Raw genomic sequence first — 15354 nt, forward strand, 5'->3', positions numbered from 1 at the left:
TGCTGTAGCACTTTGGCCCAAGAACGATTTCCCCAAGGGGACAATAGTACAAAGTATATTTGATTTGATTTGAACACTTAAACAGCCAAATAGTTTACAAATCTGAAGGTAGATCAATTATGAATCACACTCCTTCCCCCTGCTTACACAATGCATCCCTCCTATATTGGTATTGAATCTTCATTAGATTGCTATTGACGAAAAATGATATCGCAATAAACATTGACATCTTTTATTGCCCAGACCTCACTGCTTTAGTCATAAAGTTTCATTTGCTTTTGGAAAATGTGGTTAAAGATGAGAGTCTAATTTATGGCGGATGTGTGATTTAAGATAAGCGATGACCTTTTTTTAGACAGGATTTTTATAAGCGGAAATTATTGGTGGGAACTTGATTCAGCGAAAGTGCTTCACTTGAAAAGAAATATGAATTGACTCCATAAACTGTAAATATTGTAAAGGAGCTTTCCTCAGGTTTTGCATCCAGCTGCATGTGGGGGTGAAAATGACTGCTCACTTCCTCGTGTGCAGGGCTGCTTCCTCTTCTTTGGCCCGGGAGGCGCCGTCCCTCGCAGTCCCCCCTGCTCTCCGGGGCTCTCGCCGAGCCTCCGCTGTTTAAATGGGCCAAGTTGAGAAGCGGCGGAGAGTGCAAATCTTGTTTGGTCTGGGTCTGTGAACTTCAGCGTGACTTCAACGACACACACAGGGGTTAAAAACAACTCGTTCCAAACTTTCTACTCCACAAATGTGGAGCAGTATAGCGCGAGCCTCATGTGTCTGGCTCATGTTTGTTATGATTAATGCCACATTAGTTTAATTAACCTAACAGGAGAGGTTTAATGTACATTTGCTTTTATTTGATATGTTTTTATTGGATGGGAGATTGGCCACGTGGAAAGTCCCAGTAACTGAGAATTTGATTTTTTTTATTTAATTCAAAGATTTCATAGAAGAACTGTGGCTCCACTCAGAGACTGTTAAAAAGACTATTTTACTTCTAATTCCCCCCTGAAGGCAGAGCCGTAAGAAACAGGACGCGTCGCTGCGGCCGGTCACGATCACAGCAGGTTGCATGATGATGACCGCGGCTCAGAGCTGCTCAGCTCGTCAGGTATTAACACTGCGAGTGTGATTAGATGTGGGAGGTTGGATCTGCGAGGCTGGCGGAGAGCGCTGTCGCCGCTGCGAGCTGGAAACTACTGAATGGGAATCTATCCGGCAACTTCGACACACCGCTGTCTCACGGCGACGCGGCGGCTCTGCGTAAAACCAAGCGGCGCGTCTCCAAGTCTGGCTCAGCCCAGCTCGCAGGCGGAGAGGACCCTCAAGTTGGATCGGCCGAGCAGCTTCTCACTTGTTCTCGGCGCGCCGCGGCTCCCACTACCATGCCTGCCATCAAGAAGGAGCGGCTGGATGGAGACGACATGGCACTGACCGCCTTTAACCAGTCCGAATACTTGGCCCCTTTAAATGCCACCGCCATCCCCGTGGTGACCCCGCATCCGCCGCCTTACGACCACATTTTCGCCCATCACCGCGCGTACTTGGGGCTCCACGACTCGGCGCTGCATCACCAGCATCTCCACCACCACACGGACGACTTAATGCTGGAGAGGTTCTCCTCCATCCCCGACTTCCAGCCCTTCTTCGACAACGGGGAGCCGTGCATCGAGGTGGAGTGCGGCGAAAACAAGGCTTTGCTTTATATCAATAAACTGTGCCAAGGCAGCAAAGGACCTTCAATTAAATACAGGGGCGAGTGGCTCACCCCCAATGAGTTCCAGTTTGTCAGCGGACGGGAGACTGCCAAAGACTGGAAACGGAGTATTAGACACAAAGGTAAGAAACAACCGGCAGTGTGCTCGCGGTTCGTGGGCAGAGAGGGACACCTCACCACCGGCTCGGAACCACTTTTTACACGCAGACGATTCTGGGTAGAAACTTGGTTGTCGGGTGCTGGGTTTTGGAGTGAAAGGGTTACAGCAGCAGTCGGTGCGTAAGGACACAGATGCGAATAGGCGCAATCTCCTCCACAAACCCTCCGGGGCTCTGACACAGAGTTTGGGCTGCGATCGGGCTCTAAACCCGGGGCATATGGAGTAGACTGCGCCGGAACCGAGGTGAAAAGTTACCGACATAGTTAATTCAGTGTGTAACAGTTTTTTTTTTTTGGATCATTATGGGATGAGTGGTTCCGTTTAGTGAAGCTGCACTTGTGCATGGGTGAAGAGACTTTTATGACATGGAGGGATTTTCTGTCTTTTGAGATGTTGTGTTAAGTTTGCTCCTTCACACCAAAGTCAGGGTTGAACGTGACCATTGTGCGAGCAGATCAAACATTTAACTAGATATTTAAGAATATATCAGATTTTTTTTTTTACAGGTGTTTTTCTTTTTCTTTTTAAGCATCAATGCAACGATAGCGTTCCGAGATATCTCATGTGGACATTCACGGCACAGGATTTTTAAACAATAATTACGCATGAGGCGCGCACCCACCCACTCGCCACACACACAAACACACTCGCACGTACGCTGGTTTATTCAGGGAGAGCAGACACTAGTTAAGGTGTATGTGTGTGTATGTGTGTGTGTGTGAGTGTGTGTAGGTGGGAAGGGGGGAAGGGGGGGGTGTCGTCCCCAGGTCAAAAATGATTGCCTGATAGATCAATATGCTGATTCCTGTATAGACTGATGACAGTTCTCTGCTGTCTCTCCTCATCGGTAGGAAAAAATGAGTAGAATTAAACTTTATGGCAAAAACTTAAAGTGAAAATTCCAGGTACTGTCTCCTCCACTTTTATACTGTATTCAGATATTGATTGTTATCCATTTCATTTTTTGTTGTGAAGATTTCTTTTTTAAACTTTGTAAGTTTGGCGTTGATGGCTTGAAGGAACAGCCTCTTCTCTGAAGCTTGTTGATGTTGCTTCAACTCATCCTGTGTCATGCAGGAGATGAGTTTGAACATATTTCTACACATTCCCTGAAAGTCACTAATTTTCTTCTCTTTCTGCAGGGAAGAGTCTCAAGACGCTCATGTCAAAAGGAATCTTACAGGTGCACCCTCCAATCTGCGATTGTCCTGGTTGTCGAATTTCATCTCCAGTGGTAAGAATATTTCTTCTTCATCTTTCATACCTGCTGTCTCTGCTGCAACCTCTTTTTTGTCAACTTGTTAATACAGTGTGATAACAAGGATCAGGATATTTTAGATTGTGTTTGACTTCCCTGCTGTAGGATTTAAAACACGTTGGGTTGTCAACATGGTCGTCGAGAGTTCTCACTGTTGAAGGTTGTAACTCGTCAAAGAGCTTGATGCACGAGGAAAGATATATAACATGTATAAGTGTAAAAAGACTGGTGTGGTATGTGGTACGATAATATCGCGATAAACTGAAATTAGCATGTTATAAGAACTTTTTTAATTCCAAAGTTAAGTTAATGGTTAATGCCTTCACCTTCAACTTGGTTGCTGTATCGAGTAAATCTAGTTTTATTTATTCAACTAAAATAACAGATTTGTTGGAAAAGTAACGATATTTGCGGACCATCGAAATTTATTATTTTTATTTTTCTCATAGACCAGAACACTGCTCTGTAATTTAGATTTATTTCAGCCTATTTGAAAGCAGGACTGTAGGCACACGGATATTTCATTGTGATATTTGTGCTGTCACCCAGCTCGACATGCATGAAACAGTGTGTGTGCGTGTGTGTGTGAGAATATCGGAGCGTTGTCTCTCTCTTTGTAACCTTGACGGTGAAGCCCCTACAGGCACACGTGTCAACTTTGATGATAATTTTTCTCAGCATGAATCTCAAATCCACTTTCAGCCTTTCACAGACGCGGAGTATCAAGCAGCCTTTTTTTTTATTCGGAGCCATTGAGCTGTTCAGTATGGCTGCCTGACGTGAGGGCTCGTTGGCTCGTTGGCTCGGCTCCTCTGTCCTCCTGAATCAGTTTCCTCACCTGGCTGTTGAACTTTTGTTTGCCTTGTGCTTCCCCCGGGGCTCGGCCAGGGGCACGATGCCAAACCTCGAGGCCTTGCAGGTGTGTCACGGAGACGGCATCACCGCTCTGGTGCGTGTGTGTGTTTGTGTCAGTTATGAGCAAGCACACCGCCGGCTCTCTGTCGCCAAATCTGTTCACACAGGTTGTGAGAGCCTGTATGTGTGTGTGTGTTGTCTCCGTGTGTGTGTGTGTGTGTGTGTGTGTTTTTATCACCACGAAGCGCATCTGTCGTCGCTCCCAAGCACTAATCTTGAGGGAAGGGTGTAAGAGGCTTAGCGAGCTACTGAGCGGGGCTACTGCTGATTATTGTGTGCGAGGCACGCAAGGCAAAGGTGGTTTAGATAAGCCGGAGGTGTTTGAGTGATACAGGTAAACAGGTAACATTTTTCACAGCCAAGAATGAAGACCTGTACCCCAACACATCGGGTTCAGCCAAGACGAGTCACCCGAGGGAGGCAGGGGGCAGTGGAAACAGAAAGCAGAAAAGCTCAGCTCTTATTTTTCTTATTTTTTACACGAGGGTTTCAAAATCTGAGCATGTTTACTTGTGTTTAGGCTCATTACAGATATCAGAGTGATCGGCTCCTGGCTTGCAAGGGCTTGCACAGTTCCTTTACAATTATAGCTTTGACAGTAAAACTTTGTTATTGACGTAAGCAGGGAGATGAGAGCACTAAGGTCGGTGTGGCCTTTTTCTCCCTCACTTCCTCGCCTTGTCTGTTGGTGAAGCTTCAAGTCGAACCCACCAATACCACTGTGACACATATCCACACACACACACACACACACACACACACACACACACACACACACACACACACACACACTCACACACACGCGAGCAAAGTATGTTGGCAGTTCAGTGCGAGGCAGCAGTGAGGGTTAGGGCGGAGGAGGGAGGGCAGTGGGACTTGTATGGCCTGTACTGGCGTCTCCCTCTCTCCCCACTGCCTTCCCTCAGGGCATGGCAGCCAGCACTCCCTCACTGATGAGCTCTCTCTCACACACACACTCTTACACACACACACACACACACACCCGCACACACACTACATGCCTGCCCACTGACACAAATTACCTCATGCAGACATTTATTTTGAAAGTTTGACGGCTGAACTTTGAGTGATCTTGTTTCGCTATAGGCACGAGGCAAACGATCATAAAAAAAAGAAAAGAAGTGCAGCAGCTGGCAGGAAGACATTTCACCTGCCTGCTCGGAACTGGTGGAAGTTAATTTGCTGCGTCGGCCCCGACACAAGCTGTTCACGACGACGCCACACGAGGTGAACCGTTGTTGCACTCAACAGTTTGGAATTTGAATATGATCATATAAATGTTCCTTCACGCTCTGGAATTAAATCCGTTTTATGACTGATGTGCCGCTGATGACGAGCTGTCAAGGTGCGTTCTCTTTCTGGGAAGCCCGTTATTATGTGATAATCAGGTGGTTAAATGAGTTCTGTCTCTGTCGGTACTTTTGAACATTGACACAAGTTGTCCTTTGAAGTTGCTCGACCCTTTTTTATTCTCTGACTGGGACTACAGTACTGAACCTTATTTATGCCTGTTGAACTGTTATTCTTGGCTCTGTATGTGTGTGTGTGTGTGTGTGTGTTTTCTTGTACTTGAGTACATGTTAGTTTGTGTGCGCGTTTTCTGTGTGCATGTCTGGGATTATTTGTCATTGTGATGGTGGGTGGACTTGCCTGTTTACTGTGTGTGCTTGCGCGCGCGTGTGTGTGTGTGACTGTGCATGTATGTACGTGTGTGTCTCCTCCAGGGAGAGCTGGGCTTCCTCTGCTCTGTTTTTTCAGCGGAACTGGCGGAGGCCGGGAGGAAATTACACTCCCCTCCTCCGGCTCTTAAAGACCTCCTCCAATCAAGGGCTCCTCTTGCAAAGTGGAATCAAACACATGCACACACTCAGGCGCGCACTCACACACACACACAGACACACAGAAACATACACACATACACTCTTTAGCATACAAATAGACTTTGGCTTCAGATTTCAACTACCTACTGTACGCTGTTGTTTCCGCTGTGTACGTTTTGTGTTTGCGTGCATGCGTGTTGCTCTGGTTACGTTGCCATGGTGACGCCGGAATCGGTCAGTGGCCCGGAAGTGTGCAGAGCTGTGATCACGTGAAGTGTGTTTGTGCACTTTTGAATGCATCGCTCTGTGTATCGGACAAATTAGAGATTAAGTGAGCCCCTAATGAGCCGTTTGTTCACCGTGGGTCTTAATCTCGCTGATAGAGATCGATATCAACTGGAATCTGAGTCAGACGTTAGATCAGCACCATTCTAGATCAATTAGAATCACGATATTCTTGTTTAAAATTAAGATCACGATTTCTACATAAATGTTTATCGCAATCTTTTACCTGATGTAGAAGGAAACTGCAAAAATGATGAGGTGAACACTCGTGTCTCTAGCTTAAACGCAACAGCTTGCTAAATCTGACGCTGAAGTGCTCTTCTTTACTTTTTCGGTGGTAAATCGCTGGTTTCTGCTGCTCTGCATCACGTGGTCCAATGCTGTGTTGTCATTCGCTGAGGCAGAAAGTAGAAGTGTTTGTCTTCATGTGGCAGACGACTAAGGAAAATGCATCACACTTGTTGACGTTAAGAACTGAGATTGCATAGAGGCATTTATTTAAATCCAATTTTTAAAGCGATCAAACATGGCGCTCAGTCACTTGGAGAAACCCAGTAGCCGTTGCGCGTGAACAAACATGTGAAAACACGATCGTTGCTCTTGTTGTTTTCCAGTTAATAATTCTGTGAAATAGTCTAAATAGCACTTTGTTGTTAGCAAATTGACCATTAGTGTCCCTGTCATTCAGACTGATAGAGGGCTGAATGTGTTTGTATACATTAGCTTGTATGTACTGCATGTGCTGCGCTGACCTTCTTAAGTATTTGTACATATTTTTAAAAACAAGGCATCTAAATGAAGTCGAAGCATCTATCAACCGAATGTGGTTTATCACATCAGTGTGTGTGTGAGTGTGTGTTTGTGTGTCAACATGTGATTTCCTCTTACGGTTGCCTGACAAGCTCACACACAGAGTGTATATGACCACCAAGACTAGGAAGTATAGTCCATCATCTTTTAACACTTTTTGATTATTTTTAATGTGGTAATTTAGCTTTAAGACATTATAATTAATGGTATGTATTTGGAATTCAATCCTTAACATAAGTTTGTTTTTGTCTCTCATTTTTTTTAATGTTAATATTGTGATAAATTGATTTATTATGATTAAGATGGACAAATCCCAAACTGTGTTGACAGTAGCTACCTTTTCTCCATTAGCTGTAGTTTTGTGTGTGTGATTTGTCTGAATCTCATCAAGGAGTGATTTTGAATTGCCCTTGTGTGATTTATTACACGTGTGTCAAACTTGAGAGGAGATTCCATTGATGGTCTGTTTCAAATTTGACTCCTGTTGGGACCAAAACAACAGAAAACCTGACATGAATTCTTCATCCTCAACTTTGCGCTTGCCTCCACTTCCCCTGCCAGGGGAGAGATAGAGACCTGGTGGTCACCTGTAAAGCTCTGCTGTGGTGACTTCAGCCGGCCAATCCCAACACAGAGAAAGAGAGAGAGCGAGGCAGAGAGGGAATATGGGAATATGGGAGGAGGAAAGGGAACAAGAGGGAAAGGGGAGAGCGAGAGGCGCACATGCACGCTTGACTGCACTGCCACTGACCTCCCAGCGCCGCCCAACAGCAGCCCCCCCCCCCCACCCCTTCCCCTCCACATCACCATCTCTCGCCCTCTGTGCACCTCACCCCCTCCCCTTCTTAACGCCGCCACCCCCCCACCCCCCCATCCCTCCCTCCTTGCCCTGTGCCGCTTCACTGGGCTGCAACGGCAGGAGAGCGTGTGTCTGTGTGTGTGTGTGTGTGAGTGTGTGCATCCGTACAAATGTGTGTGTGTGTGTGTGTGTGTGGGGAGGAGGGGGACTTGGTCGCATGCCTGTCCGCCCTACAGTGCTTTCTCACTTTTTTTTCTCTTTCTCTCACACGGCCTTGAACAACCAAGTGTTGCTTAAAGACTACATAAAACACACACGCACACGTACGCACATTATTTTGCTAAGTACGTTTCCTTGACAAGGCGTCTGATCTCATGGTTGGAGATGTTCTCCACACACACACACACACACACACACACACACACACACACACACACACACACACACACACACATCTTTTGAGAAATGAAGAATCACGTTTGTTGTGTCCTTGATTGTTTCCTGTCTGAGTTCATCCCTCCAGTATAAAAAAATAACATGCTCATGTTTTTTGCTTGGTTGATGATATTTATGCTGCAATTGTCCTTCATTCACCTATAAACATGTTGATTCGAATGGCAGTAACAAGCAGCAACTTAACTTTTATCACTGATAGCCTTTTACAAGAGAGGGATTGCCTTTGCACAATGATATATACCACTTTATTGCATGCCTTTAGTAAGTGTGTGTGTGTGTGTGTGAGCGGTGGAAGAACGTGTTTATTCCTCTATCTCTGTGAAGGAAAGTGTCTATAGGAGCGTTATATTATTTTATGCCAGAAGAGTTCAGCATGTTTTTAATTACGTATCTGTGTATTCACAGCCGGTCTTGATCTTTGCTGCTGCTCCAGATATTGCAGTAAGTGTGTTTACGCACACACTAATAATTTGATTATAACCAGATTAGGAAAATATAAAGCCTTTCTTAGATGTTTCTCCTTTCCTCTGACGGTGTAGCGTGCCTTTGTCTGATTTCTGTAAGTGTTTGGATTCTGAACATGCACCACAAAGGTCAGGGAGTGCAGCGGATGCAAATGGGTGTTTTTTCACACACAAACAGTGTCATGGCTCAGGGTGGGGAAAAAAGGAAACGGCGACTTTATTTTGGGATGACAGCGACAGCTCTCATGACACAAGACTCATGTCATGCTAGATGTGATAGAGATTGTATTAAGTTGAATTAATCAAAGGATAAACGATAAACAGTAACTTATTTTCTTATTTTTGTTATTGCTTTGTGGTGCTAATGAGACTTTTTCCACAAATCCTCACAAACAGTGTCTGGACTCTCAGCCAGATCATATAACAAGTTTGTTAGAGGGTTACTGGGGGAAATCTGCTTACTGCAAACCATGAACACACAGACACACAGACACACACACACATACACACACACAAACACACACTTTAATCAAAGCATTACTTTAATCAGATTATTTACAGTAATCAGGATATACCCGTCGTGTTTGCATACTAAGCCATCTCAATTTTACGAAAGTTTGAAAAATCTAAAACGCCCCTTCGGAGTTGCACCTGTGGAAATGTCCCAGCATGCTGTGCGGACAGCCAAAAGAGATAAGAGGGTGAGACTAAACAAAGTTAAGAATTTTGCAATTTGCACTCGGTGATGAACTGAATCTGAGTCTCTCTCTCTCTCTCTCTCTCTCTCTCTCTCTCTTTCTCTCTCTCTCTCTCTCTCTCTCTCTCTCTCTCTCTCTCTCTCTCTCTCTCTCTCTCTCTCTCAAACACACACACCAATGGTTTGTTTTGGCCTTGTTTCAGAGCGCTTACGTGAACGTGGTAATGACCGCCTCACCCCTTCCCTCCCTCCCCACCTCCCCACCTCCCCTCGCTTATTTTTTCCTCCTCTCTCCCACTCCCTCCGTCATCTCCTCAATCCCCCCTCCCCCTTTCCCCTACAGCTCGCGCCAACTCGGCCCTCAATCCCGCCTACACACACACACACACACACACACACATACACACATGAACACACACACATACACACACATGAACACACACACACGCTGCGAGGTAACGGCAGACAGGCGCGTGACTCATTAGGCATTCGTCCCCCAGGGAGATCGCTGGGGGGGCGCGTGCGAGGGAGAGAGAGCGCCGCAGCTGCAGGAATGTCACGGGCGGCTACCGCTGTGTGTCTGTGCGTGTGTGCGCGCGCGTGCGTGTGTGTGTGCTCGCTAATGCTGGCTGGAGCCGGCGGCCGGGCACTGCATCTTTCAGGAAATAACGCAAGAAGAAGGAGAAAACACACACACACACACACACACACACACACACACACACTTATTAGTGCTCCTCTCCACCAAGAGCCGGTTTAAAAGTCTGACACGAATTTAGAGAGAGAACATTAGATTGCCCTTCTAATTTCTGCTCGCCTCTGCAGGCCCATGTGTACGGTGACTGTGTGATGTCAGAACATTGTGTTGCTTTTAAACCAAACACCCTGCTATGGATTTATGATTCCAGGACACCACCCCAATGAATTAGAACATTCTTGTTAGCTACCATTCTTGTTAGCTACCACATGTTATTGCTAATGTTTTTTTCTCAAATGTCGAAGCGCTATTACCCATTTCTACCTATTAAATGATAATGTATTCTGAGTATATTTTGGCTCGTGAATAGACCGTAATAGAGTACTTTTGACTTGTTGCCATTCCTCAAGATTTTTTTTCTATAAAGTTAGCGAGGCCATAAGAATACTTTGTATCCTGCACTCTGGTCAATCTCAATTTTCCCCTTGCGCTGAATTTCACTGACGTCTTAGGGAGACTTGACATTAGGTTGAACATTGTGTGGATGTTCACAAAAGCTAAGCTTTGCACATTTGCGTCAAATCTCCTTCACCTCAACATCATTATCATTACACTTGATTGCTACAAAATATACGGTCACCCCAACAACTCCAGCTTGAGAAAAAGTAAGAGAATGGGATAACAGTAGATGTTTTTGGGTTGGCTTTTAATGAATTTGAACTAGAGTGTCTCGCTTTGTTAAAGAAAGAGGGGGGTAAAGAAAAACTTCTACATCCGTCTCCTGATCCTGATGCACACCAAAATGTAATGGGTTCTTCCCTGGCCTCTACCACATCCTTCCACCAACTCCTGTGGCAATCCACCCAGTAGTGTTTGTTTAATGCTGCTAAATGACACACAAACATGTCTGATCTACTGTGCGGTCCACATGGCTTTCGCAGTGCTGCCATAAAAGCCAGTAGCCAGTCAGATTTACCTTTAGCTTTAGCATAACCTTAATTTGTGGCCATATTCCGCTGCTCCATAACAAACAGTATAAACTAGTTTAAGACTAACTTGTATGATTGGAAGATGGACAGCGAGGGGTATTTACATCTCATTCCGTTTGACCTATATTATGCTATGTAACGATAGAAACCACTGACTGTTAGTGTCAAACTTTGAGTGTCAATCTTTCAGCATTTTCAAATTCAAAATGCTGTTGATCTCATCTTGGAGTTTTGGGTGAAGAAAGTCTTTGACTGTCTTCTGGATGTGTTTGTCATCTACTGATAAGACTATATTGTGTGTCTAGATTGGGTAATAAGTTGGTCAGTGTGTCCCCAGGCATGTGCGCATGTGTCTTTTTTTCTTGTGTGTGTGTGTTTGTAAATGTGAAGCCCAGATATATTTCTTGGCCGCCTGACTGTCAGACAGAAAACGTGGGAGGCAATATTCATAGAGGTGCTTTTAGTGGGACTTTTATGAGAGACTTTTTTCCATGGCTGAAAGGAGGTTGACCACACACAGTAAGGTTGCCTCGGCTCTGCGCAGAGGCGTGTGTGTGTTTGAGCGTGCACACACGAGCTTGAGCGTTCCGGCGCCCTTCCTTTCAGCGCCCCTACGTGGGCCGCCAGGGGTGTGTTTTGCTTCGTGTTTTGTTTCAGAGAGCCCTCCCCCGTGCTGCGGAAGTGTTGCCGGAAGCAGTGGGAGCTCACCCCCAGTTCTGCGTCAGTGCCACTAAAGAAAGGATCGGGGCTTTCCGGGAGGACGGGGGGGGAGTGGAGGGGGGGGGGGGGGGGGGGGCAGGGGAGGGGGACTGTCAGCCTGGGTATGTCACGGCCATGTGGGTGGTTGTCTACACGCTCCCACACAAACACACACACAGCTACACAAACACACACACAGCTACAGTCACGACTAGACAAACTATTCTTGTATACATTATATTGCTGGCATGCTCCAAGTAAAATCCCCTGCTTCGGAGGGGAATTCTAAGGAACAGGAACAGGTGTGTGTGTGTGAGTGAGTGTGCACACAATGTGTGTGATGGCGTAGCGCATGTGTGCTTGTGTGTTTTTTCCCTGACAACGCGGAGAGAGCACGAAAGAAACTTGAGGCGGAGGATTTGTATCTAACAGATGTGTGTCGGATAGACACGACCGTGGCTGCATCCGTATGAGAGCGACGCTCTGTTGTTCTGTAGTGTTGTCCCCCCCCCCCCCGTTACACCCTGTTGGAGCTCGAGCACTTCCTTCCTGTACGGCGAGGCCTCGTGTGGAAGTAGCAGGAGTATCAGTATGTGATCCACTGTCCTCAAACGCCGGAGCAGAGCTTGTAGAAACCTCTGACGGGAAAGAAGAAAGGAGGGAAAAACCTCTTTTCTGGCACGGCTCGGAGAAAAAAAAGAGAAAAGGGGAGAAATGTGCAGAACTATGCGGCCTGCTCATCCTGGGGGATGTTTTCATCTTTCTCTCTCCCCACCCCCCCCCAACTCTTTTTAATGTCTGCCATTTGAGAGACTCCAGAGGGGCTGCACCTGTTTGCCTCTTGGCTAGGAGCCCCCAAATCCCTCCTCCTGCCCCGTCTGCCACTCATGCTGCTGCACCTCCTGGGATGGAAGGAGCGAGGGAAGGAGGGAGCGGGGAGGAGTGGTGGAGAGCAGGGTTGCGTGTGGTGGAAGGGATAGCTGGAGGGCTCGAAGGCGTCCGGGAGTAAGAGCAGTGATGTAGGCAGAGACTAGAGGGAGAGCGAGAGAGAGGAAGAGGAGGGGGAATATTGTTTCAAATCCATGTCCTCTCTTCCACACCGGACAGGCCTTACATCTGTGGAACTTTGAGTCATCACATTCTCTTTCTTTTCTGTATTTGCTCTCACCTTCTCCCTCCTGCATGAATCCACATCTGCCCTCCTTACATCCACCCGGCTAACTTTTCTCCTCCGCCTGTCGTTCCTTTGCTCTTCTATAATTCCCTTCTCCTCCACTCGCCCTCCCTCCCTCTCTCCCGTCCCTGTCCCGTCTCTGTGAGAGGTCCATGTTAATCTGCAGTGACCTCTTCAGGTCACATTAAAGGTCACCCAGCTTCACTTCCTAATGACCCGAGGGCAACACTCTCCTCTGTTTCCCTTCTTCTCACTCCTCATTCCTGTCAGCTTTGGAAAAAGAAAAAAAAACCTCTGGCCCTTTTAGTTAGGTTTTAGGTTAAAAAGTTAGGTGTGACTGTTTTTCAAACAGCTTGTGGGGAGGGAAGTTGCTTCATTACTGCAGAAGTACTTAAGTATTGGAGGATTTTTTTATGTAATTTATTCAGTGAATAAAGTGAGGACATTCAACAGTCTTAGTTTTAGAGTTTAAGTTGTTTTGCTTCAGATTGGCTCACGAGCGTTACAGCTACAGTCGTGTTATTATTCTGGCTCATAACCTTTTTTAATCTTGTAAATTAGTTTAACTTTTGACGAGAATATTTTTAAACATGTTATTTGCTTAAATGACCATGACTGCAGTGGTTCCCAACCTTCTGTGTCTGATGTACCTCCACAGTCATGTCTGAGGATCTGTACCTATTCAGTGACAGGAATTTTCCAATACCGTTTTCCCTTCCTGATACCGATTCCATGTTGGATTTTACTAATAATTATATTTCGATAGCACTTTTCAAGCAAATAAGCACAAAATGTATTGACCAGTACAGAGTACAGATCCAATACCATGGCATTTAAAAAAAACACCACCTCATATGATGTATTTTAACAGCTGTATGCTGCTAACCCTGTATGGAGGTGATGATTCCTATTGCTGTATGATCTGGCTCAGGTTAAACCCTGCTGCGGTCTTATTAAAATATTTTCCAAATTGCTGATGTTTTAGCTAGCTCTGGGGCAGTTCAGCAGAACTGCTGTTTTGGAGCAGTGAAGAACAAGTGATCTCCAGGAAAAGAAACTTGCTGTTTTATCTAATAGACTTTAAAAATGTGGTATCATATCAGTACATCGATTAGAGTACTCGCGTTTCACATTTGTTATGCAACCTGTATTATATATGTCTATAATTCAATTTAGAATCTGTTATTATTTTACACTGTCCATTTCATAAAATATGTTGTTAAGACAATTTTTCTCCCACCTTGTAGCCAGCTATTTCTTTTAACCTTATTTCAATGATTTATCTGTTACCTAAAGCTAAGTTGCTAGACGTGGCTGCTTGCTCACTCAGGGTGTTGAAATATTTATTTTGATAAAAATTAAGATTTCTATCCTTTAAAAGTACTTTTGGCAAACGCTTTTATCCAAAGCGACTTACAATTAGTGCATTAGACATATATGAGGGGGCATTTAGGGGTTCAGTATCTTGCCCAAGGACACTTCGGCATGCAGATGGGGAAGAGTAATTGAGTTACATTGCCATCTTTCAACATGCCCCCTTCTAACTGCAGGAGTATCTCCTAAGGTGTGAGTACTGATTTGGAAATATTGATTCCGTTTGTTCTTTGAGAAGGCCTTTAAAAAGCAACACAAAAACAGTCAATCAATACAGCTCAATAAAACTCAGATACCTTTGTGTTGAAGTCTTGAGTCAACTAGAGTCACAACTTAAAAAAGACACGTGCAAAACAACCCGAGGTGTCTGGAGACAGCACTGTTGTGTTTATGTTTTCGTACTTTAAGGTCCAGGGAATAATGAATCTTGTTGCTAAGACATCTTTTTCTTTCCTTTGTGCCATGTCGTGCAGAACCGTGGGCGCTTGGCTGAGAAACGTACCATCCCCCTTCCCCCCAACCGGGTGCCCAAGAAGGAGCTGGCCTCCATCTTCAGCAGTGACGACAGTGAAGGCAGCGAGCGGGCCAGCGGGGATCATGCCCACATCAAGCAAGAGGACGAGCTGCATTACAGTATTATGAGAAAGAGGTGAGGCTCCTGCTCTATGACGTCTGTGGCCCTGGTTTGCACCGGATCCCAAATCATTCTTATACCAGACAGCCTTAGTATCCCAGACCTATGTTTACTTCTAATGTTTCCTGTCGTTTTATTGTGTGTTAAGTTAACGTTGATGCATATTGTCATATTACAAGGGCTTTTAATGTAAAGATGCTTACATTGTGAAGTGAAAATCTCCCCAAGAGGAAAAATCTCCTGCTGTAGCCTCTGAGCTGTTGCTTCTGATAAAAATAATTAACAGTCACAAGTCCACTGTTTTGTTTACTTCTCTTCAGTTCCTGTCTAAAAGCAGACGGATACACGCTCATTTTTTTAATGGCACCTCAGGCGCGCGTGTGGT

The 15354-nt window shown here is 45.5% G+C and overlaps 1 protein-coding gene across 1 annotated transcript in view; it reads left to right on the forward strand.

The window, feature by feature from the left end:
* Window positions 1-634: 634 nt before the first annotated feature.
* The window catches only part of samd11 (sterile alpha motif domain containing 11), a 50617-nt gene continuing 35897 nt past the window's right edge, over window positions 635-15354 (forward strand). The window contains exons 1-3 of the mRNA XM_053423891.1: window positions 635-1839; window positions 3020-3111; window positions 14809-14984. Of these exons, the coding sequence (XP_053279866.1) occupies window positions 1137-1839; window positions 3020-3111; window positions 14809-14984 (971 nt within the window). The 5' untranslated portion in view covers window positions 635-1136. The remainder of the gene's footprint in view (window positions 1840-3019; window positions 3112-14808; window positions 14985-15354) is intronic.

Source organism: Pleuronectes platessa, chromosome 6 (assembly GCF_947347685.1).
Source record: "Pleuronectes platessa chromosome 6, fPlePla1.1, whole genome shotgun sequence".
In the NCBI taxonomy this organism is placed as follows: domain Eukaryota; kingdom Metazoa; phylum Chordata; class Actinopteri; order Pleuronectiformes; family Pleuronectidae; genus Pleuronectes; species Pleuronectes platessa.